Genomic DNA, 24,953 nt, shown 5'->3' with positions numbered 1-24,953 from the left:
TTTTCGCTTCATCAGAAGATGAAGTTATGTGGGTTTTGAAAACATTTTAATTAGAAGCTTTGACATTTGATATGACAGCTTACAACCCATCGAGTATCTTTGCCAAATATTTCTCATTTTCCATCACAGTTATTTTTCGATTGAAATTAGTTGTGAACAAATCCAGGTATATCAACAGACATTTTCTTTCGATTGGTCTGATCCGGAGTCCCTAATCAAATCAGTCGACTAGCTTTCGTTGCTCGCTGAATTCCTGCTGGATTAGATTACAGATTTTCATATTGAAACCTTTCGTCTGTGTTCTGGAATTGAAGTTGGAAGTATTGGGTTTCCTCCATCACAGTGTTATTTCGTTGAAAACCTTCGTTTGACTGTTTCTACCTCATCAGGATGACTTTTTATCACTCAGTATTGCGATACTGAATGATTTTTATTATCGGATCTCCTCTTTTTGTTAGGATGTTTTGAACAGATGAGAGAGAATATTTTTTGAGGCCATATTTTTATCAGGTATTTCTAGTCCGGAATTTTTGTTCAATACTTCATGTTGAATAGATACTATACTCTATTACTTTATTATTCTACTGTTCATAGATACTACTGTATTCTTTTATAGGCACCAACTCCACTTCAAGCTACACGATCAGCATTGGAATAAGTAGACAACCTATAGACTAATAATCTACAAGTGATATGGCCATTTCCCTCAATTATTAACTACTCGCTCCGCTTCGATTAGGCTCGCTTCGCTTGCTATATCCGTCTAACCAGGGGGCTCCGCCCCCTGGACCCCCGACTGGATCGTCCAAAAATGAGATCAGCGGGGTCGCTTCGCCCGCCTGCATTTTTCATTCGAGCATGCATCATTCCATCAGAAAGTCAAAGTACTTCCTCGCTTGATTCAATCACCGATTAATTTCAATTATTTAGTGCAGGGTGGAAAACTTCGTTATGATATTATGAGAATTATTGTACTCCAGTCGAGCCTTTAAAATTAGAGATAGGCTACGCAAAAAACCGCAAAAAACTGCTAAATACCGCAAAGTATCTTTGGCGTTATTTCAAATTCCTTCTAACACAACATTATTACACCCCAGCTGAGCTTCTGTAGTAAATTTGAACATTTTCTGTTCATTTGTTCTCGATAAAGCTGAGAAAGCGCAAAAATGCAAATTTTGGGCGTATCTTTGGCGTTATTTCAAGTTCCTTCTAACACACCATTATTACACCCTAGCTTAGCTTCTGTACTAAATTTGAACGATTTCTATTCATTTGTTCTCGTTAAATCGAGAGAAAGCAAAAAAACGTTGGAAAAACGCTAATTTTGGGCGTATATTTGACGTTAATGCAAATTCCTTCTAACACAACATTATTACACCCTAGCTGAGCTTCTGTACTAAATTTGAACAGTTTCTGATCATTTTTTCACGATAAAGCTGAGAAAACGCTGGAAAAACGCAGATTTGGGAGTATCTTTTGAAATTTTTCCAAATTGTTCTTAGTGCGCCTCTAAAGGGCTCTAGCATACCTACCAAATTAGAACGTTTTTGGTCCGATAGATTTTTAGTTCTGCGAGTGAGTGAGTGAGTTAGTCAGTGAGTGAGTGCCATTTCCCTTTTATATATATAGATGCAGGAATAGAATAGAAAAGTTTATTGCTTCAAATATACATAGTATTACAATTTCTAGAACTTATAACACATGGAAAAACAGCTCATAGTTACCACCAATCATAAATTATAAAATCATCATAACAGGAACAATAAATTTATATTTTCAAATTCAAATTCATATTTTCAGAAATAATATTTGTTTCGATGAAATGTCACCAGCACTTTTTAATCAATTCGATTAATCCGAATTTGAATTTTTGTTTTATAGATGTTTAAAGTTATGAGAAAATTTACTATAAGTACTATAATAAGACTCAGAAACACTGAGTTCAACATAGAAAGAATTCATATTCGAAGAGAAAAATCTCACTGGGTCTCTCCAGTAAATATCTACTATATTGTAATAGAATATTGCTATTTTGAATTATATAAATAAATAATAAGTTGATATTGAATTGAATCAGTCAACATGGACCCACTATCTTCTCAAAATACAGTTGATAGCTGTTTTCTGCCCAATTCTTCCGCCCGGAAACAGCTTAGTCCTATAGCAAAACGTTTAGCCAACTTTAATATTATGGAACCTAGTGGATAAACACGGGACGAAAATATATCCTACGCGTTAGCGGATGGAACATTTTCCGTCTTTTCTCTTCCTTTTCCTCCACCAACTATTAATCCTCCTCCTGCTCCATCTCTATATCCTCCTCCTCCTCTTCCTGCACATACTCCTCCTTCACCACCTCCATATCATCCTCCTCCTTCTCCTCCTCGCCGTCCTTCCCAATTCCGTCTTTATCCTATACTGTCTTCTCTTTTCCTCGTTTTGTGCACATGAAATATGGAAAAACAGACGTCGGCTCTCCTTTGTGGTGAGTTATGACTGTTTTAATTCATGGAGCCCAGCCGGTTCTCTTGTCCGTCTCTGTCTGTCCCCTTTTGTCAGCCATCTTTCTCGCTCGGCCGCCTTCGTTTTCCTTCATATTTCCGCCATTTTCTTTTTTCCGGTGCGCGCTCCTGTTTGATTATTTATGATATCGGAAGATCGAACCGGGAATAAAGCCCGAGGGAATTGAAATGGGACATTGGCAGTCGGTCGACACGTTACATCGATCTGCTGCAGCTTGCATTACATTCACTTTGAACCAGCAGCATTGGTCCAATGGTCCAATGGGAAGTATGGATGTTATTGTATAGGAATGCTGACGATGCAAAGTGATAGGAGACTGGCGACTTTCTTTGAGGCTGCAGTGCGAGAATCGAGTGATCTGAACTGTGGTGCTTGTGATTGAAAACATTCAATCGACAAAGCGTGCACTACATTTGATGAAAGTTGCATCTGGATTTCGTTTTCAACTACAGATAAAAATTCCTAAATTTTCAAAAGATTTTTATTCCAAATGTGACTTTTAGGATTGAATGTTTGTTAGAATAGCCTCCAACAAATCCAGTGATAACATCAACAACACTGTTCTTGAATTAAAGAAGGAGGAAAACACAGTTTGTTATTATTTGTTTGTTGTAAAGTGACTTAATCTTATTTAGATTTGATCAAAAATATGAATTTCTGAATTTTCAAGAGCAAATTTTGAATAAGATTACAGGTTTTATGTTGAAACCTTTTGTTTGTGTTCTAGAATTAACCTTTCGGTTGTGTTCTAGGATTGGAGTTTAGGTTTTGGAAGAGGAATATTATTAGGAACGATAAGTAATGTTTTACAAATAAATTGACAATATTAATATTGTGTATGATGCTCATACCTTACGCTCACGTCATTTCTAGAGTTTACTTTTCTGTCAAGTGTTGTTAAGAAACAAAGAAACAGGCATTTATTTAAAACTTATGTATCCCAGAATTCAGTTTGAAATAAGGTTGAGGTATTATCATTGTTTTTGAATAATATCTCTTTTTAACATTTCCGTAGAAAACACTATCTTTTTCACTTTATAACCTCAGGTTAGGGTAGAAATATTTATTGAATAATAGAATTTGAAGTTTTATTTTATTATAACTTCAGCAGTCTACTGGTTCCTTTTTCAAATATTGCCTCATTTTCACATAAAATATTTCAGATATTCCCAATAATTTTGCAAAATAGCAGTAAATGTGCCGAAAGCTGTGTTGAGATACCTGGATTTCCACTTATTCGGTCTCCACTTTTTAGGTTCAAAGAAAGATTTTCAATGGATTAATAAAATCCATTCTGGATCATGAAATCCTATGTTTTAGGATTCCTAGGCATTCTAGGATTCTCGTGCAACGTTGATACATCGTCTCTCCATAAACTCCTTGATCACATCTAGACATAATCTGTTCCTGGCATCCCCAATAACCTCGCTAAACGTTATCCACATCAATCGAAACCTAGAAGAGCATTTAGATGCTGTGAACAGAGCAGGTTGCCTCGTGAGTTATAATGCAGTTGCTCTGTAAACCGGCCATTACAAAGCAGTCAACTCCTTTTATAGCAGTTGGCGAAGCACAGCAACAGTAGTTGAGTATCGCTTATTGTGAGATTCACGTAAAACTGTCACCATTGGTGGAATAGGAAACGTTGTTATTAGTTACGAGGAATCCTGACTATATGAAGTGAATCTTACTATTGTGAAACTCACTTTATATTGTCAGTATTAGTTGAATGGGAAGAATTGCTGTTAGATGTGACGAGTACTGACAAAATAAAGTGTATATTACTATGGTGAGATTCAGTTATAACTGTCAGTATCACTTGAATGGGAAACTTTGGTTGAATTCATAAGGAATGCTGAAAGATGAGAGTGAATCTCACTATGGGGCTTCCACAAGCATGTTCAACATGTTCCATTCCATTTACTTGATTGTGCTTAGCTACTCTCTTTGGGAATGTTTCGGAAGGGTAACCACAGCATCAACCCCCCCCCCCTCCCAACCCCGTTCTGTTTAATCAGTTCGGTGTGTGTGTGTGCATCAGGAGAGTAGGCCACTTCTGAGGAGCCCAATGCGAATAAATGCTCTTAATACTGTTCAATCGTGGCAATGGCTTTCAGATTGTGTCGGTTTGCGTTAAGATTACCGCCCGCAATTGTATGATGGCAGTTTGTTTTCCAAGAAGATATTTGAAGTTTGGCGATGTAACATATTAAATCTGGGTAGATAAAAAGCCCTAACAGAAACAATAATAGGTCGGAAATAAAGTAATTGGCTAATATCGCCAAGCAGATAATAACAAGATTAGATAGCATCAGCTTGTTCTGGCTAAATGGTACAAGAACCTAAAAAGGATTTGAAGGAAGTTTATTGCTCATAAATAGATTATTATATAAAATATTTGAAGATTGAGGTTATGTAGATGTATTCACGGATCGGTGACCTAGAGATCGATCAAACCGAAGAACGTAGAATCTGACCAAAACCCCTTGGCAGAGCTTTATTGCAATCGGATGGTGTGCAATGTGAAAAAACACCTGTCCACGTGGCTAATTATTAGGTAGCATGGAATTAATATTAATGTATAGAATATTAACTAGCATGCAAAGAGCATAAATAAAAAACCAAATAAAAATAATTTAATGTATTCAGGAAATAAGAGTTACCAGGCGCATGAATACCGAATAAAATTTGCATGCACCAATAGTAAAACGGCAGTTAATAGGCGGCAACTGTAGGCCAATTCAAAAATATTTCTATATATTTATATAATGTATTAGTTTTGTGTTAAAATTTGTATAATCTATGTTATCGATATGGCTCGAATGCAAAGAAATTATTAATCATATAATCTAAGCAATATTTTGGCATTTTTTGTAAGATCTATTTGAACCTAATGGCGGAGGACTAAGATATTTAAATTTTATGCTAATTTGAAAGTCGGAAAGAGGATCTGTAAAACTTGAAAAGGAAGAACCAGCACTCGCCAGCCAGATGCCACCATAAGAGGACCCCAAATATTTTAGAGCGAAGTACCTTATTAATAATTTTGTAAAAATTAAAGTTAAAGTAAATTATTAAATTTCTTAAAAGACTTCGTGATGCTATTGTGAAGCAGAAGTCATTTTTCATTTTAATTAAATTTATAACCCCTTGGAGGAGACGATTCCGGCTACCATATTCCCGGACCACATGGAGTTGGATCGACATCGGCGGCTTACAAGAAGATTTTCGACACGTGAGTGATTAAATTTGAATTAGTGATGGGCGCCCTAGTGCTTCGAATTAATCTGATGATCAAAGCTAGCTCGCCGAAAGGGTTATTATAAATTGAGAAATTAATAAGAGTAATACTTGCGCAAGTAAAATTAGTATTAAAGGTATTTATTTGAAAGAAAAATATATAGATCAATATTTTAGAAATTTCTATTTAATCAAAGAAGTACGAAATCTAGGCTATTAAAACATATGCATATAATATTAATTTTTTGCAATACAATTTGCGATAATTTATTATAGTTCTAATTCACTAGATGAATGGCTCTACCTATTCCGTCAGGTGCCGAATCTTGCACCCTGAGATAAAAATATATATTCGATACAAATAAATCTACTAAATACTAGAGATTTTAATATATATATATTTGGATTATTAGTGGCGAATTTATCAAGCTGATATTAAAGCACATATTTTTAATTGAATTGTCCAAGTCGACAAGTATTAGCAAGTGCATATCGCAGCTACATGCAAAAGAATGCATATGATTTTAAGATAAAGGCACATGGTAATGATTCGTGCCATAAATCTAGAATATAAAGTTAGCCTGTGATATTTTATTGATTTCAATTATTGTTCTATTTTTATATTATATTTTTTATCGCTCTATATATATTTTTTGCCTCGATTGATCTTTGCATTATTTGTGTAATATATGTATGAAACTTTCATGGTGTGCAATTTATTTTTTTTTATTCCTCAACACTATAGTATAAGTATCATTTATATATATATTTATTATTTATTGAATTACAAGAGTTATAGGAGAAGCCCATATCTAGGCCTATCAAGATTTTTTAAGACTGAATACTATTAGAAAACCACGACCTAATTATACCAAATCTCATGCTTTACCGACTGATGCCAAGCAGGAGGCTAATCGTTATTTAAATATAAAGAATAACGTGACACAAAGACATGGCGCCCAACGTGGGGCTGACGATGAGAGCCAAGCCATTGTATAATTATTTGAAATTAAGTCAATAACCATACAGAAAATTATAGATAACTTATACGAGTTGTGAGGAAAACTGGCGAAGGAAAATTGTATTACTTTTTGGGGAAACAATAGCTTTAAATAGAGAGAAATTATATGTTTTAAAGAAAATTTTATATTGTTAGTACTGTGAAAAATACATGTCTGTAGAGAGAGATTATATTTTATAAGCCTAAACTGCTATTACTTTCTAGTCAAAAATATATTATGTGTTTAAGCCGGTTGGAAAATAAGTCGCAGCCTGTAAACTAGCCAAGAATAAATCAACAAAACATTGAGGGCGCTAGAGCATTATAAAAAACTTAAGTATAAATACCTTGTTGTAAGAGTATCCAAACACTTTACACATCACTGTTCACTGTAAGTCCCGGTTTGTGTCTCTTTTTTAAGCATTCTCGCTTATCATTATTATCACTGTTTAATTAGCATTTATCATATTTGACATAATGAATCACACTCCCGCAAACTCTGAAGTTTCATATATGTACGGCGGTTGCACAGATCCCACTTTGTCGACTCCAAGCACATCAAACCCCACCACGGTAGATGCCAATACGCCACGAGAAAGGAACCAGGAAGCGTCGGGTCGATAGTCTTCGATCCACCAGGTCTGCAACCTCTATCATCCACTCGAATCGACGCCGCTGACACACCATTGAATCAACGGATAGTAGAGATCAACTTTGAAGGGGGCGAGGAGCAGCCTGCAGAACCCGCATCGCCGGAGGCCGAGTCACACCTGAGCAAACAAAGTATGTTTTCAATCACAGAGTTAGATCCGCTTCAAAAGGTAATAATGGAACAAACTAGTAGCACTTTCAACATTATGTTACAAAAAACAATGGATGGTATGATGCAGGAGATTAAAATAGAGATTGCTACAGTAAAAGAGGAAAATAAACAAACAGTGGAACAGGGTATGAAAGAGACCACAGGCGCTATAAAATCAGTAGAACAACGGTTGGATAATATTGAAACTAAAGTAGAGAGTCATAGGGAAGAATTAAAAGCAATGATAACCCTACAAAAAGAAAGTCAGGATAAAGTTACGGCAGGATTATCGGAAAGGTTGGATACGGTTACATGTGAACTCAATGAAAGGATAGATAACCTAACTACACAAATCACTACACCTATTCAGGATATAACAAATAACATTAAGGCCGATTGCCACCAAGAAATCCACAAACAAATTACCGTTGCCAATCAAGCCTTAACAACTACAGTTGACAAAAATATTAACAGTATTAAAGAAATACAAAACAAACAGATTAATATGTCCACAAAAATGAACCAACTGCAAGGTAGCATCAATCAAAATACTGAAACCTGTAAAGCTTTAAATGGAACTCTACTAATTCAAAAATCCACTCTGACTCAATTAAATCAAGAAATAAACGCAAATAAAATTACACATAATAGTCAATGGCAGATAGCACAGGAAAAAATAATAGCATTGGAAAATCATATTCAACAACAACCTCAAGGGATTCAAACAGACAACCTCAACGTACATAGTATATTACAAGGATTAGGAAAATTTGATAATACTGATCGCCATTTGCAACCTCAACCATTCATTGATCAGATAAAATTAGTACAAACTCTTGCACCTACCTCTTGGAATTTTTGGCGTCTTCGTTTGACTAATTTATTGATTGGCGAACCCCTGATGTTCTTTCGGAGTAGAGCCCATGAATTACATCATTGGATGAGTTTGTCGCCGTCTTCCTGGAACAGTATTGGAGCAGAAGTAAACAGTTGGACGTGCTAGCGGACATTATATCATGCGATTTCAACCCTAACTTAGACGGTGCATGTACCACTTTCGTCACTGCCCTACAGTTTAAAAATTCTCAATTGAGCGAGCCCATTAACGAATCGGCATTAGCAAGTATTATTTTAAAGAAGCTACCGTATCAAGTTAGAATGGCACTCGCCACACAACCCATTACTGATTGTAAGCAGCTGATAAATCATTTATATGGCATACAGTCTGCAATGGCCATATCAAACCACCGTTCAGACCAGAGATACGCACCAATCAACATAACTCAAAATTTAATCAGTATAACAGCCAAAATTATGAACGGTATCATATGATCGCTACCGATCTGCTCCTCAATTTGAACGCCGCTATGAGCACAGGCAAAATGGTAATGGAATAATGAAAAATTTCAAAATCGCACAACCAACCACTATGCCCAGCAGAGCAATCGTAAGAATCACTATGATGGCCGTGATCGATTAAACTCAAATAATAATCACACACAGAACAATTACAACAGAAATTATAAACCGCCACCTCAACAAGTAAGCACAAATTATACATTAGCACATGCAATAGGATTGAATCAACAAAAAACCCAGAACCCAGCACCCAACGACCCGCCACCAGAGATACAGAAAACTACAGCTAATAAACCAGGACTATATGATACCCCCGATATAACAAGCACAAGCTCAAATGAAACAAACCAAGAAAAGCAGGATATTTCAACCTCATACACCACCTTTAGAAATGATTTACCGAAAATAGTATTAGAAGAACCGAAGCCAATACAAGACAGCCCACCACCAAAAACCGCCGCCCACCATGCAATTAAAACCAGCCGCAAGCAACAACCTCTATTAAGTATCCTGTTCCCCACCGAAGAGCAACCCGCCGAAGATCCATCACCACAGGTAGAGCAGCCCGCCCATCAAGAGACCGCCACCATACTACCCGCTTTGAAAGTCACACTCGCGCATCAAGAGACCGCCACAGAACCATGCACCCGCACCAATGGACACCACCGAAGGAGACAAAGGACCCCAAAATTTTTGACCAAGAGGCTGACACCAGGGAGGACGGACTACCGGATAAGAGGAGCGACCACCGCAAGGCCCGGAGACGGAAGCGCCCGAGGACACCGGACGGCCGACATCAGGACGGAGAGGACGGCATTCGGGAGAAGAACATGCATCGCAAGGCCCGGAGGCGGAAGAAGCGACGAAGGAGGAACACGCGCGCGCATACCGGCCGCATGCACGCTTCAAGGGCCGAGGAGGATACCGGACCGGGACCAGGTTGGAGAACAGACCACCGACGTCATGCATCCGCGGCACATACGCTTTAAAGGCTATGATCAGCGATGTGACCGGCAAGATGGATTGAATGAATGTATTAAAAATGGAACCGATAAGACTACTATGGATTCGTGCATGGGCAACAATGAAATGAAAGATGGACTAATGAAGAATGGAAAGTGCTTAATAAGAGTGAAAGAAACTAGGAATAATATTAATAAAATGGAAGTACCTGGATATGATATGATGAGAGATTATGCTATTAAAGGATGATAAATGTTTTGATATGGTGTTTAATGTTTGTAATAATGGCTGTGATATTAATAAAAGACTGTGTGTAGATAGGATGGAAAATATTATATTGTTATTATTAAAAGAATCTAGTATTGATGAATGGAAAGTTAATATTATAAAAATAGTTATTGTTGTGAGCCTACTAATTTATAATGAACCGAGATCAAGAATATTAAATGATAATGAAAGGAAGGATGAGTTAAGAGTACAGATTGATTGGAAAAAGAATGGATTAAAAGGAATTATCATAAATGAAGCTTGGAATTATTTAAAGGAATACACCAGATACAAGGGCTTTAAATTTATGATGAAAATAATTATCAATTAGGACAGCCTCAACAAACAACGGACAGCAGATAACCCAACTGGCCTATAGTATAGCTACAAGCAGAAAGCAAAGATATGGGAAGACCACAACAATTCTACATGAAAAATCATCGAATTTGAAATAAATATGATAAGAAATCAAGGAAAACATTATTATCAAACCGATTACTGACCTTCCTTAATAAATTTAATCTTGGCATAGGACCGCGTGGCAACAATCCAGTGTTTTATTCCTTCCAGCCGTTAGAAGCCTGCAATAAGAAAAAGAATAATTTTTAAATATGTAATTAAATTATATACATCAGATAAAAAAGGACACAAGCGGGGATAGTAAAATTAAAATTTGTTAATTACCTTTTTAAGAGAAAAAATTGAGCAGTTAGGTTAGTTATGAAAGTCGATAGCAAATTCTGATGTAACATGTAGCACTATGAAATGTAGAACAGCGACCAGCTGACCAAAGCCACCCAAATCAAATGAATGTAATGTCTGTTGAACATATGTTTATAAAAAGAAGTACTGTACCCAAAGAGTTATTTATTATTGTTATTTATTATATTTATTAATGTCGATATATTTATTTATATGTTTTTATATTTATTACTTTTAATTATGCCACGTTTGTTACCTGAAAAAGACTTAAAGTGAATACCAGCTACCAAAACCAAAGAACCATTAGCAAAAGAAAGTATTGTACCTGATGTATAGAAAATTATTTATATTAAGACCTAAGAAATACTATAAGATATAAGCCCAGAAGTTTATGAATCGAAATTATTGTCTAAAAGGAATCATTTATGAGAATTATGAAATGTGTGTAGTTAAGTTGGCGGCCCTGCAAGCGGCGAATTTAAAATTACTATGTTTTAAGTGTTGTCAGGAGGAGTACGTTTAGAAGTTTATATTTATGATATTTTATGTGTGTTGAGGAGGAGAATTTGTTATTGTATTTGATAAAGGTATAAAGGAGATGCAGCAAATATGTCTGCGATCTGTGATAGAAGTATGAGAGTATAATTTATAAATAAAGTATAGTGTATATCGATGTATTGAAGGGTGGGTTTCATTAAAAACATTGTGATTCTCAAATATTTTGAATTCAAACCCAGGGGCGCGTGTAACATCTTAAATCTGGGTAGATAAAAAGCCCTAACAGAAACAATAATAGGTCGGAAATAAAGTAATTGGCTAATATCGCCAAGCAGATAATAACCAAGATTAGATAGCATCAGCTTGTTCTGGCTAAATGGTACAAGAACCTAAAAAGGATTTGAAGGAAGTTTATTGCTCATAAATAGATTATTATATAAAATATTTGAAGATTGAGGTTATGTAGATGTATTCACGGATCGGTGACCTAGAGATCGATCAAACCGAAGAACGTAGAATCTGACCAAAACCCCTTGGCAGAGCTTTATTGCAATCGGATGGTGTGCAATGTGAAAAAACACCTGTCCACGTGGCTAATTATTAGGTAGCATGGAATTAATATTAATGTATAGAATATTAACTAGCATGCAAAGAGCATAAATAAAAAACCAAATAAAAATAATTTAATGTATTCAGGAAATAAGAGTTACCAGGCGCATGAATACCGAATAAAATTTGCATGCACCAATAGTAAAACGGCAGTTAATAGGCGGCAACTGTAGGCCAATTCAAAAATATTTCTATATATTTATATAATGTATTAGTTTTTGTGTTAAAAATTTGTATAATCTATGTTATCGATATGGCTCGAATGCAAAGAAATTATTAATCATATAATCTAAGCAATATTTTGGCATTTTTTGTAAGATCTATTTGAACCTAATGGCGGAGGACTAAGATATTTAAATTTTATGCTAATTTGAAAGTCGGAAAGAGGATCTGTAAAACTTGAAAAGGAAGAACCAGCACTCGCCAGCCAGATGCCACCATAAGAGGACCCCAAATATTTTAGAGCGAAGTACCTTATTAATAATTTTGTAAAAATTAAAGTTAAAGTAAATTATTAAATTTCTTAAAAGACTTCGTGATGCTGTTGTGAAGCAGAAGTCATTTTTCATTTTAATTAAATTTATAACCCCTTGGAGGAGACGATTCCGGCTACCATATTCCCGGACCGCATGGAGTTGGATCGACATCGGCGGCTTACAAGAAGATTTTCGACACGTGAGTGATTAAATTTGAATTTAGTGATGGGCGCCCTAGTGCTTCGAATTAATCTGATGATCAAAGCTAGCTCGCCGAAAGGGTTATTATAAATTGAGAAATTAATAAGAGTAATACTTGCGCAAGTAAAATTAGTATTAAAGGTATTTATTTGAAAGAAAAATATATAGATCAATATTTTAGAAATTTCTATTTAATCAAAGAAGTACGAAATCTAGGCTATTAAAACATATGCATATAATATTTAATTTTTGCAATACAATTTGCGATAATTTATTATAGTTCTAATTCACTAGATGAATGGCTCTACCTATTCCGTCAGGTGCCGAATCTTGCACCCTGAGATAAAAATATATATTCGATACAAATAAATCTACTAAATACTAGAGATTTTAATATATATATATATTTGGATTATTAGTGGCTAATTTATCAAGCTGATCTTAGAGCACATATTTTGATTGAATTATCCAAGTCGACAAGTATTAGCAAGTGCATATCGCAGCTACATGCAAAAGAATGCATATGATTTTAAGATAAAGGCACATGGTAATGATTCGTGCCATAAATCTAGAATATAAAGTTAGCCTGTGATATTTTTATTGATTTCAATTATTGTTCTATTTTTATATTATATTTTTTATCGCTCTATATATATTTTTTGCCTCGATTGATCTTTGCATTATTTGTGTAATATATGTATGAAACTTTCATGGTGTGCAATTTATTTTTATTCCTCAACACTATAGTATAAGTATCATTTATATATATATTTATTATTTATTGAATTACAAGAGTTATAGGAGAAGCCCATATCTAGGCCTATCAAGATTTTTTAAGACTGAATACTATTAGAAAACCACGACCTAATTATACCAAATCTCATGCTTTACCGACTGATGCCAAGCAGGAGGCTAATCGTTATTTAAATATAAAGAATAACGTGACAGCGATTACAGTAGTTTGGCGGAATCTATTGTTATAAGTTGAGGCAAAATGGGAATGAATGACTGTCCTATTGGCCACCAAATATGGTTTATTTTTCACACCTTAACAAATTGAATGTATGATAATCATTTCCAACCAGCTTACCCGGCGAACTTCGTACCGCCTAAACGTCAATGTATCTCATGTCACACTTGACTTTATTTGGTGAATCATGAAATTTATCCGACAATTAATATTTTCATTTACACCTGAATACGGACTTCCTATGTGCTTAGTCATGCAGCATTTATTATTCCGAAAACATATTCTTCTCAATCAACTGGTAGTAAAATCTATCAGTAAAGTGTTAATTAAAAAAAAATAGATAGGTTAAATCAGTGTTCAATATGAATTTAATGTTTTCATAGTTGTTGATTGTCAATAGATGGTCCAGGAAATATGCGATGTACGATGATTACACAGAATTTCATATTCTCTCCATCTTCCATTCTAGGATGAATAGGAGCTAAGCTAAATTTAAAAAAAAATTTAGTCAGTCATTCTTCAGTAATAAATGAATGCAATAATGAACAACTCTCTTTCATGAGATGGATAATTTTTTTCCAGTTTCACAATGATAGGGGAGTGATAATAATTATTTGTATAGGTCTTCTAAGGAACGATTATCTACAGCTGGTACCATCTACACTAACTTCAACTCGAAACTACCGTTTTAATACCAGTACACAATTAATCACAGGGTGACTTGTTTACTAGTAGTTCTTTGAACAGTAGACCTCAGTAAGTTACATTGACCTTTTGTTATGTTTTCTCAAGAATTAATAGATAATTTATCAATTGAAAATGTCTAGAAAAAATCCTAAATAAACGTAGAGCTTTCTGTCCTATCGTACTGTGACATGTCGTCCAGGAAGGTGACTGTGAGCGCTGTTATCAGGTCTGGCTGCAATTGTCTACAACGTTGATGGAAAGATACATTTTCAAGATGTTCGATGTTTTTGAACGGATAGTATTATAGTCAACTGTCTACTAACGCTGATGGAAAGATACATTTTCAAGATGTACGATGTTTTTGAACGGGTAGTACTAGTAGCTCTGTTAACAGTAGACCTCACGCAGTATTCTCATCCACAAGTACCTGATTGAAACTATAGACCCAATGGAAATACAGCAATAGACTGGCTTCTCCACACATCTGTCTGTTCAACATTTGAACATTTGAACATTTAAACATTCAAACATTTAAATATTAAGAGAAATAACAAACCGTCGATTTGAATCTTAGACCTCACATCGCTCGGTCAATAAACCTACTATGTTCCCAAGTGACAATGTTAGAGCCGATAATAACCAGATATATAAATACAGAAATTGCTCGCTTAATATAATAGGATATCGGGGCACCGAGCTTCGCTCGTTATTTTTATTTATTGATAAACAGAACACAATTCTCTAAAATGATCGTGTTTATATTTCACAGCTGGCTATACGTCATCTTATGAATTTCGTGGATACGATATTTTGATTTTTCACATACTCACTTTTTTACTATCCACAGCTGTTTCAGCCAAGGATGAATTATCCTTTTAATGTCGTTCAGCGAGTTTTCTCAAGGATGAGACCTAGTGCAATCGAATCTTTATATCATAAACCTACTATGTTTCAAATTTCGTGAAAATCGTTAGAGCCGTTTTCGAGATCCGTTAGACATAAATAACCAGATATAAAAATAGCCAGGTATAGAAATAACCAGATATAAAAATAACTGGATATATAAATGCAGAAATTCCTCGCTTTATATAATAGGATTAATCTGATGTTTGAAATTTAAATTTGAAATTATTAGTATTATTTTCAAGCCAAGTAAAAGAGAGCTTACTGGAGATCAATAATGGTGAAACTAGAATTATAAACTGATTTCTGATTATTTTGATAAATAACTGTATTGTTGTAAGGACTCATAGTCCAATCAAAATACTATAAAACGCATTCTAAACTTTAGCAGAAAAATAGTTGTTTGAGTTTGTTAATTATAATTCTAAATTCATCATGAATCTAAATTAGAATCAGAATGAATCATTCTACTGGAATTTTTTCAAGGCAAATACAACGTCTCGCAACAGAAATATACTCTATTTGTTCGTCATATGAAACTGCATCAAGGGAGCAACGCTCCCGCAGTATATGTCACATCAAAGTGTAATCTAATATATTACTACTAACCTTCATCTTTCTACACAACAGTCAAGAGAACACAACAGATTTCACATAACATACATCAATCAAACATCAATCAACAAGGAAGTCCGCTAATCTGTAAGGACAAAATACAATAAGGAATTCCGTGAATGTTAATAAAAACATCATCCTGAAATTTTCGTCAGTTTATTCAGTTCCAATTAGAAGAATTTCATAGAGAAATATGATTAGAATGATTTAGGATAATAAATAATCAATGAATTCCTTAGTTGATTGTCTTAGGAGAAACCCAAGCAAAGGGAAAGTTGACATCATATCTGTCGAAATCAAATTCAAGTATAAAGTTTGTGACTGCGGCTTACAGAGCTGAAGCTGAGAATATGATATATCTAGAATATATCGATGGGAATACACGATAGTCGTGCTCTTGATAGTAAACTCACGCTAAGAAGGGCGAGCGGCGAGTGAGTGGAAGTGCAATCTCGATGTACTGTACTGAGTTTGGCGCTGTACGGGAAGAAGCAGTGACAACAAGTTTGGAAGCACGACGCTCCGGGCTTCGACTCCCTTCAACCTTTGCCGTTTTTCCTCTTCGTCAGTATTTTGCACACTAAATAGAGGGGAGACAGAGACAGAGATAAATGGTGAGATGTTACTCATCTAAAGAGATCTAAGCGACTTGGCCGCTGAGTTGAAGTTTTCGTGACCCGGAGTCGTTGGGAATTTGCGAGATGCGGACGTAAGTTCGAGATCGGAACGGTGGCAGAAGGCAGGAGGCAGGCACCCTTCCGGGCGAGTTCTAATTCGATTCTCTCTTTCTCACTCTCTCTCTCTCTCTTCTATCAAAGGAAAAGTGAAAGCGAGCCGCTCACTGGTTCAAACATTCGGGCCAGTCGCCAACTTTTCCAATGTGCGTAGGCGACCTCCTATTTGGCCATGATTTCCATGTATCATTGCGATTATACACCATTATCAAGGGATACATTGTGTTTATGATAATTCGGTAGTTATCTCCCAACATGATTTTTGAATTCCATGGAAATTGCAATCGTATTGAATTAGTAATTCATTAAGTTATTGCATTTTTAATAATTAAGAACATTATCATTGATGTGATTTTGAATTTGAGATGAGAATTTCAAATACTTTTGAATTATTGCATTCCTATTACTTTTGGAAATCATTGTGAATCCTGAATTCTCTTCGCCAATCATGAATATTGATTCTTGTGTAATAAACGTCACAAACCGGGTTACATCCATGAATCGAGTTATGGTGAATAATGTCCTGCAAAATGTGAATTATAGTCCATACAAAACAATGTTAACGAGTCTAGGCTATTTTGTTTTGAAGGAATTTGAAAAATATTCTTACCTGGAGTGGGTTAAGAATACTGTGATGTGAATTAATCATTCATCACTTGAACCTATTACGTAAATTAGAAAAACTCCCACTTTCTAGAAAGGTTTGAATGAGACTGGAAACGAATTATCAATTAGTGTTTCAATTTTTTGAAACGTTCTTCTTCGTTGTACTGGGTTGATTTGCAATGAATTGTAGCTTTCCAACACAGTAATCATCATAGTACTTTTTGAAAATAGATATAAATGAATTGTAGCTTGATTATCATACTACAATCGTTATGCATTACAAAGAGCTTGGATGCTGTTCCTCTTCACTCGCTCGACATGAAGTCCTTCAAAAATATGTGTTATTTATAATATTATCAGTATTATATCTTTCAAGAAAAATGATCTCCAAGAGAATCCACTTCCATGCTTGGAAAGCTGATGCTTTCCCATCCTTGACTGTATTCTTTTCCAGGAGAAACCTGTTTCGACTATACAGTATGTCCATTCATGAAATCATTTTTCCTAGTCGGACGGCAACTTCCTTTTCTTGTCTGTCACGAAGTTTTGATCTTTTTTTCTGCCTTTCTTTGTTTGGTAACGTATTTTCTTCATCTGAATGCTTCACTTCCCTGCTGAGTTCAGTTGGTTCCGTGCACCCTGCTGTGACACTTTTCTAACCATTAGCATGCAGTCAGTTTTCCTTGAAAAGTAAACAAGTCCCTTGTATTTATTTTAAAGTGAAATTCACCTTATACTGTCAGAATTCCTTATAATTCAATGCTTATCATTCAACAATTGCTGATGGTTTTAATTGAATATCACTATACCGGAATTTTTTACGGAATTATCGAAAAAGGAAATGGTCCAGTCAATTTTTTGAAATTTTTTAAAGATTGTAGAGGGAAAAGTTTGGAACACAATTTTTGACCCCGTAGCTAGTAAGCCGTAGCTTTTAAGGATAGTAAGTAGGCTAGTTTGTAAACTTGTATTTATATTTGTATTTGTATTCGAAAAATTTCTGAAAGAAGCATATTGTTCGAGATATATGCAAAAAACCAAAATATGGTACTTTCAAATCTTCCCCACCCCTTAGAACTTTAGGATTAAGGACTTTAGATATGTTCACCCCCTCACTATCCTTAAAAGAGCTGCGGGGTAAAAAATTGTTTCAAAACTTTTCCCTATATACCTTTTTTGAGTTTAGTTGCCTGGACTATAAACGTTAACGGTTGATTAGGGGATGGGTGGTCTGTTCTTGGAAAGTAATATACAAGAGATTTCCGTAATATGCCACAAATGATAATGAATGTGACCAAAAATTCAATTGTATCTTGGGATAGAGATGCCTTTTTGAAAAGCTATATTTTTAAATCGGTAAGATTTTCTTCCTTTGTAGAATCAATCCGAAAAAATCTGGTGTGGTACACTCACACAACTTTCCTTGCTTATTGAACTGTAAGCCTCATTCTCAAACGAGAATAATTTAGGGGAATAACATAATGACGATTGGCGGCAACGTATTTGCAACTACGATCAGACTGTATGTGTATATATAATTGTTTTCAGAATACTTTAACCTTTGTGTAAATTGTGAAATTCGATGATTTTTTTAAAAGTCGTCAAAACAGCTGGTCTACAGATGAAATATCTTGACTATGACTGTGTTCTTTTTATAAACTGCTCTACCTACCTACCTCATGCACGAGAAGGAGGTTACAAAGTCCATTTCTCAAGGATGGGGTGGACCCCCATTAGTTTCCCAGGAAAAAGACTCATGCCAGTTGATAGAGCTGATAAATAACTATACAGGGTATGAATTAGAAAAAAATCGTTAGAGCCGTTTTTGAGAAAATCGTGAAAAACATGTTTTTTTAGTAACTGTCATTTTTCTCAAGGATATTACGGACCTCCTGCAATTTTTCCAGAAATGAGATTCATGTCAGTTGATAGGGCTTATGAATAGCCATCCATGGTATAAACTTGAAGAAAATCGTTAGAGCCGTTTTCGAGAAAACCGTGAAAAACATGGTTTTTCAGTCATTATCCACCATTTTTCTCAAGAATATTACAGAGCTCCTGAAATTTTCCCAGAAATGAGACTCATGCCAGTTGATAGGGTTTATTAATAGCTATCCATGGTATAAATTTGTAAAAAATCGTTAGAGCCGTTTTCGAGAAAACCGTGAAAAACATGGTTTTTTAGTAATTATCCGCCATTTTTTCCGCCATCTTGAATTGAATTTTATTGAATTTCTTATTGTCGGATCTTCATGGTATAAGGACCTTAAGTTTAAAATTTCAAGTCAATCATTTAATCAGGAATGGAGTTATCGTGTTCACAGACATACACACACACACACACACACACACACACACACACACACACACACACACACACACACACACACACACCACACACACACACACACACGCACACGCACACGCACGCACACAAGATGTTGAGGTGCGTACAGATATACGCGCCGCGAACATGAGCAATTCACTTTTAATCAGCTGACTATATCTGTATTTTTACAGAAACGGTAAGATACATATATAAAAAGCTTGGCATCAGCTGATTAAAAGTGAATTGCTCATGTTCGCGGCGCGTATATCTGTACGCACCTTTTAGATCTTCTCGCGTTCCCCGGTCGAACTACTCTTGCTCCCCGGTCGATCATCAATCGCTCTGCTGGAGTGACGTTCGGTTGCGGAGCAGAGCGAAAATCTGTACGCACCTTCAAGCTGCGTACACATATTCGTGCTTCCAACCCGCACTGAGCACGCTCCTCCCTCGTCCCGCCCTCGTACCACCATCGAACCACAGTCGGACCGCCCACGCACCCATCATGAACGTTATGGAAGATGTTAGATCTTCTCGCGTTCCCCGGTCGAACAATTGTTGCTCGCCGGTCGATCATCAATCGCTCTGCTGGAGTGACGTTCGGTTGCGGAGCAGAGCGAGAGCCTGTACGCACCTTAAGATAGCTTTTATATTCTTCTCACTTTTGAAGAATACTGTAGAAAATGTTATGGGAAAATAAATGATTTTTTCGACTGATGTTTTTTCAAATCTTAGTATTTTTATCGTCCTCTTATCGTTTCCTTTCTCCCACACTTTCCTCATTTTTTTCCAGTTTCTCCGATTCTGATATATTTCTATATAACCGCTCATTGCAAATAGAAAATAGTCTAAGTCAATAGACTTGTATGTTGAGTCTCGAATAATTTATCAATTTAACCTTGATTTTCCACTATATTAGTTCAGAACTTTCGTACTTTCATCTCTAAGTGTAAATGATTGATATGAAATTGATAAGTTTATAAAAATAAGTATCATAAACTTTGAAAGTAGAGAAATGCAATTAATCAGAACTCATTCTACTAGATGTTAATTCAAGTTGCAATCAAATCTGTTTGGAATTTCTGATTGAAAACTACATTGTTCTTGCTCCAGTAGTTGATTCATGACTAAGTAATCGACTGTCGCAGCAATTGCAGCAGCAAACGGTTCATTGTTGATGCAGAGTGAATGATGGCTAGAGAGAGATAGCTGGACGGTAATGGTCTACAGTGATGGCTAGAGAGAGATAGCTGGATAGTAATGGTTTACATAGAGTCAGACATGAATAGGAGGAGTTGCATTCAAGTTCAAACAGCCAATCGATGTTTCAATATTGACATTGATATTTGCAAGGGCGTCAATCAATTGTCCGAAACAGCTGATTGATCGCCAAGGCAAAATTCAATTTCTTGGCCGATGTTTCCATCACGCTACAAGTCCATCATTTTTCATGGAAAATCAGTTTGTGGTGTGGGAGTGCGTGGGAAGGACCCTTGCACTTCGTAGACATGTCAAGAAAATATTCCTCTTTCACTTCTTTCTAAACACATTCATCTTACCGCATTTTTCAACTTCCATGTTCCCTAGTTCTTAAATAAAAACTCATCATGTATTATTTGTGTGCTCCTCATCCATCCAAATTTGTTCATTTAAAAAAAAATAATATTTTTATTTTTACCTGTGTATTATTTACGTTGACAAAATTCAATCCTATTCGTTCAAAACTTCGAGTTCCAAAACATCTCCAGTTCAAATTTAATATTTACACAACAAATAATACTGACCTTCCTTCGTCATGCGAAGTTTTGTACTTTACATAATAGTGTTTTTTCATTCCACCAAGTACTCTTAGTTATTACGGTGTCTGATGGGTAATATTGTAGTCTTGAACAGGAATGGAACAAGGTTTTAGTTTCTATTCATATCCAAATTCTAATTATTAATATCTCGAAATGTTTCATCATTTGAATTGTATCATATCCATGATTATTACAGTGGCTGTAGTAGATTGTAGTCCAGTGATTGCCTTTGATTCAATTCTTGGAGTTAAGATGGAAAAATTACAAAAGAAATGTAATTTTTTACGACTATTTTCTATTTATTATATGTTACGCTATTTTGTGTACATTGTACAATGTAAGAATATATGCTGTTTATCTTCAATTTGTTTCATCCTAATAAGCATTTCTGAACTTCCCATTTAAATCTGAATAACAAGATTTTTCTTTTATTTACAGGTAAATGAAACATCTGGGTCTTCACAATTCTAAGACCTTCAAAACTGACAAATTAAAATACAGCTTGGTATGCAAACCATTGAACTTATCGATAACAAGAAATAAGGATATTTATTTATTTTATTTTTGTATTTATTCATCTATTTATTTATTAGTTACAGCAAATTTTAAATATAGCATATTTTTATACTTAATATTTTTATATAACAGTAATCATTCCAAGAATTCTGATCGCTATATTATGGTTAGCAATCCTTTATTAAATGATCATTATAGATTGCCTCACTGTCATATATACACTACTAACGGGAGTAGTGTGATAGATTTCGTCTGGGTGAACTTAGATAGCTTTCCTTATATTTCAGATATGGAGGTTTCCGATTTAGTTCTGACTTCCGATCACCTACCGCTTATTGTTTCTACTGAAATTAGTTCGGATAGGGTGATAGAGACTTTTTCAAATAAGCGTCAAACAAAGCTCTGCTGGAACGATTCATGTAAATCAGAATATAGTAGTGATTTCGTAGCGCCAAATAGATTATGTGATAATGTGGAAAATGTTCAGAATTTGGCTGACAATTTGATAAGGGTATCATAGAAAAAGCAGATTCTCTAGGCATGATGAAAAATGTTGTAAGAGTCACCGAGTTCAGAAATAAGCCCTGGTACGATAGGCATTGTAATGAATTGAAGAGGAAGTTACGCAAAGCATACAGAAATTTTAAAAGTAGAACTCAAGATCTGAGTGCACTAAATCATTTCATGAACTGTAAAATGTTGTACAAGAGTACAGTAGAACAGAAAAAGAAAGAATTCAATGATAATATAAGGCAAAAGTTTAAAAATGTTAAAAACGCGAAAGAATTCTGGGGAACGGTACGGCTGGTCAGGGGGGAAAAGAATGCTGAATTCAACCACATTAACTTGGAGGAATGGGCGAGATTTTTTAAAGAGAAATATGAACCTACTACTATTGGAAAGAATTGTATATTGTTCGATGTGAGACATCCACTTATCGATAAACCAGTAGATTTGTAGAGTTAGAGAATAAACTGAGAAGGCTAAAGAATGGGAGTGCACCGGGCTTGGATATGATTTCATACGAATTTTTCAAATTTTTAGCTTTCGAAGGAAAAGAGTTGATGATTCACCTATTCAATTCAATATTAGAGACGAGTGAAATTCCAACAACTTGGTCAAGGCTTAAAATATTCTTGCTGTTTAAGAAGGGCTGTAAACTGGATCCCAAGAACTACAGAGGTATAGCGATTGCAAATTGTATCCTCAAACTTTTCACCGGCATAATAACGGACAGATTGGCACTGTGGGCGGATGAGTGCGGAATGATGGAGGAGAGTCAATCGGGATTCCGTAAAGGCCGTTCATGAGTTGACAATATTTTTGTACTGGATACAATAGTTAAATATTATATGCAATTTAAAAAAAGGAAAGTATACGCAATTTTCATTGATTATGAATCGGCGTTCGACTCCGTCCCTCATGATCGCCTTTGGCAGAAATTGAGAGCACTTGGCAAAACCTGTATTGTAACTTGACTTTAGTAGTTGAAAATAGGTCCAAAGGGGTTTATTCTGAGCCAATAGCAATGACTAAAGGCGTGTTGCAGGGAGACCCTGCCAGCCCCCTCCTCTTCGCCCTCTACACATCAGGTATAGAGTCGTTTTTTAGAGAGAGAGGATTGCATGGCCTGAATCTTGACGGCGACAATGATGTGTTAATGCTGCAATACGCCGATGACATAGTCATTCTGGTTGATAGCATTTCAGACGTGCGAAATAAATTGAAATGTTTGGACCAATACAGTGCAGGAGTAGGTCTCAAGGTGAATGCTAACAAAACCAAAATACTGACTTTCCATAGAGGTCGATTAAGCAAATGTCATAAATCCAGTTTCAAGCTCGGGGAGGAAAAAAATAGAAATGTGTACCCAGTATAATTATTTAGGAGTTATATTTCAATCTTCAGGAAGATATACAGAGATGTTAAGACGATCAATAAGTAGGGCTAAAGCGGAATCAACAGTGGCGATAAATGTTTTGTCTAGAGTCAGATCAGAGAAATGGATGGAAAAGATGAAGTTGTTTGATACCGTTGTCATCCCATCCTGCCTATATGGTTCAGAGGTTTGGGGTTTGGGTTATGAAGAAAGCAATAGAGAAAGCAAAGTTATTCTTCTTGAAACGTCTACTGCTGCTGATCCGGTCGACGCCGAGTTGGAGTGTCAGATTGGAGACTGGTAGGCCGAAACTCAAGTTTCATGTCTTTAAAAGATGCCTGTCATGGTTGATCAAAGTTGTAAACATGGCAGAGTCTAGGTACCCTCATGTGTGTTATCGACTTCTATTAAAAACAAACTTCGAAAGTAATTGGATGTCTTATATGAAGAGGGAGTTGGAAACTGTTCAGTTTCGGGATTTATGGACGGAATATGGATTTGATGCAGTGGATCTGCTTAACAACAGAAATAGAATACTGGAAGCATATTCGGGGAGGATGATAGAGGAGGATAGATGTAGGTCTGACAATTCTCAGGTGTCTCCTTTGTATGGAATGTTCAATCCTGATTCGGTACTGGGAGAACAGCTTACTTTTCAGCTGCCAATTCGAATGATTAGATGCGTAACACAGTTGAGATTATTGGCAAAAAGTACATTCATTCAAATTAATGGTAACAGGTATCAAGTTGAGCCACAGAGAATATGCCCCGCTTGTGAATCACACTTAGAAACAATTCTGCATTTTCTTCTTGTTTGTCCCTCTTATGAAGAAGACCTTAGGATTCAATACATTGCGCCTCATGTTCATAACATAGTTCAAAATAGTTCAAAATGGTTTTATTAACTAATTTTAATGTTGAGAAAATTGAACATGTTTATCAATATACTACTAAGGCACTGGCTAGGAGGGATACTATGGTCTCTGAAATCGTAAGGGCTACATAACCAATAACGATTCTTTTCGATGGAAATATTTTAAAATGGTTTTTGTTAATTGAGTAGGTTCTTTTTATTGAAAGTGAAGTCTGTAAACTAATTGAATTAGATAAGTTAACTAAAATTGTTAAGTTTTTTGAGTTTATTGGATTTGCTTATCTTGATGAATGTATTTAAGTTACTGAGTTGTTTGAATATGTTGAATCTATTTATATTATTGATTAGGAATTACCTTGTACCTTCTAATTTGAGCTTGTTAAATGTTAGCAATCCATAGTAAT

General features: G+C 35.5%; 1 protein-coding gene across 2 annotated transcripts in view; it reads left to right on the top strand.

The window, feature by feature from the left end:
* LOC120348828 (cysteine-rich motor neuron 1 protein-like) overlaps nucleotides 1-24,953 on the top strand; it is a 403,315-nt gene that overhangs the window by 192,727 nt on the left and 185,635 nt on the right. The window contains exon 1 of one of the 2 annotated variants that reach the window (XM_039424385.1): nucleotides 21,719-21,785. The exons of the other annotated variant lie outside the window; for it this stretch is intronic. Within the exon in view, the coding sequence (XP_039280319.1) occupies nucleotides 21,723-21,785 (63 nt within the window). The 5' untranslated portion in view covers nucleotides 21,719-21,722. Of the gene's footprint in view, nucleotides 1-21,718; nucleotides 21,786-24,953 lie in introns of those variants that run through there. 2 annotated transcript variants of the gene reach the window in all.

Source organism: Nilaparvata lugens, chromosome 3 (assembly GCF_014356525.2).
Source record: "Nilaparvata lugens isolate BPH chromosome 3, ASM1435652v1, whole genome shotgun sequence".
NCBI classification, from domain to species: domain Eukaryota; kingdom Metazoa; phylum Arthropoda; class Insecta; order Hemiptera; family Delphacidae; genus Nilaparvata; species Nilaparvata lugens.
Note: the sequence above shows the minus strand (reverse complement) of the source record. Positions and strands in the feature narration are given on the sequence as shown.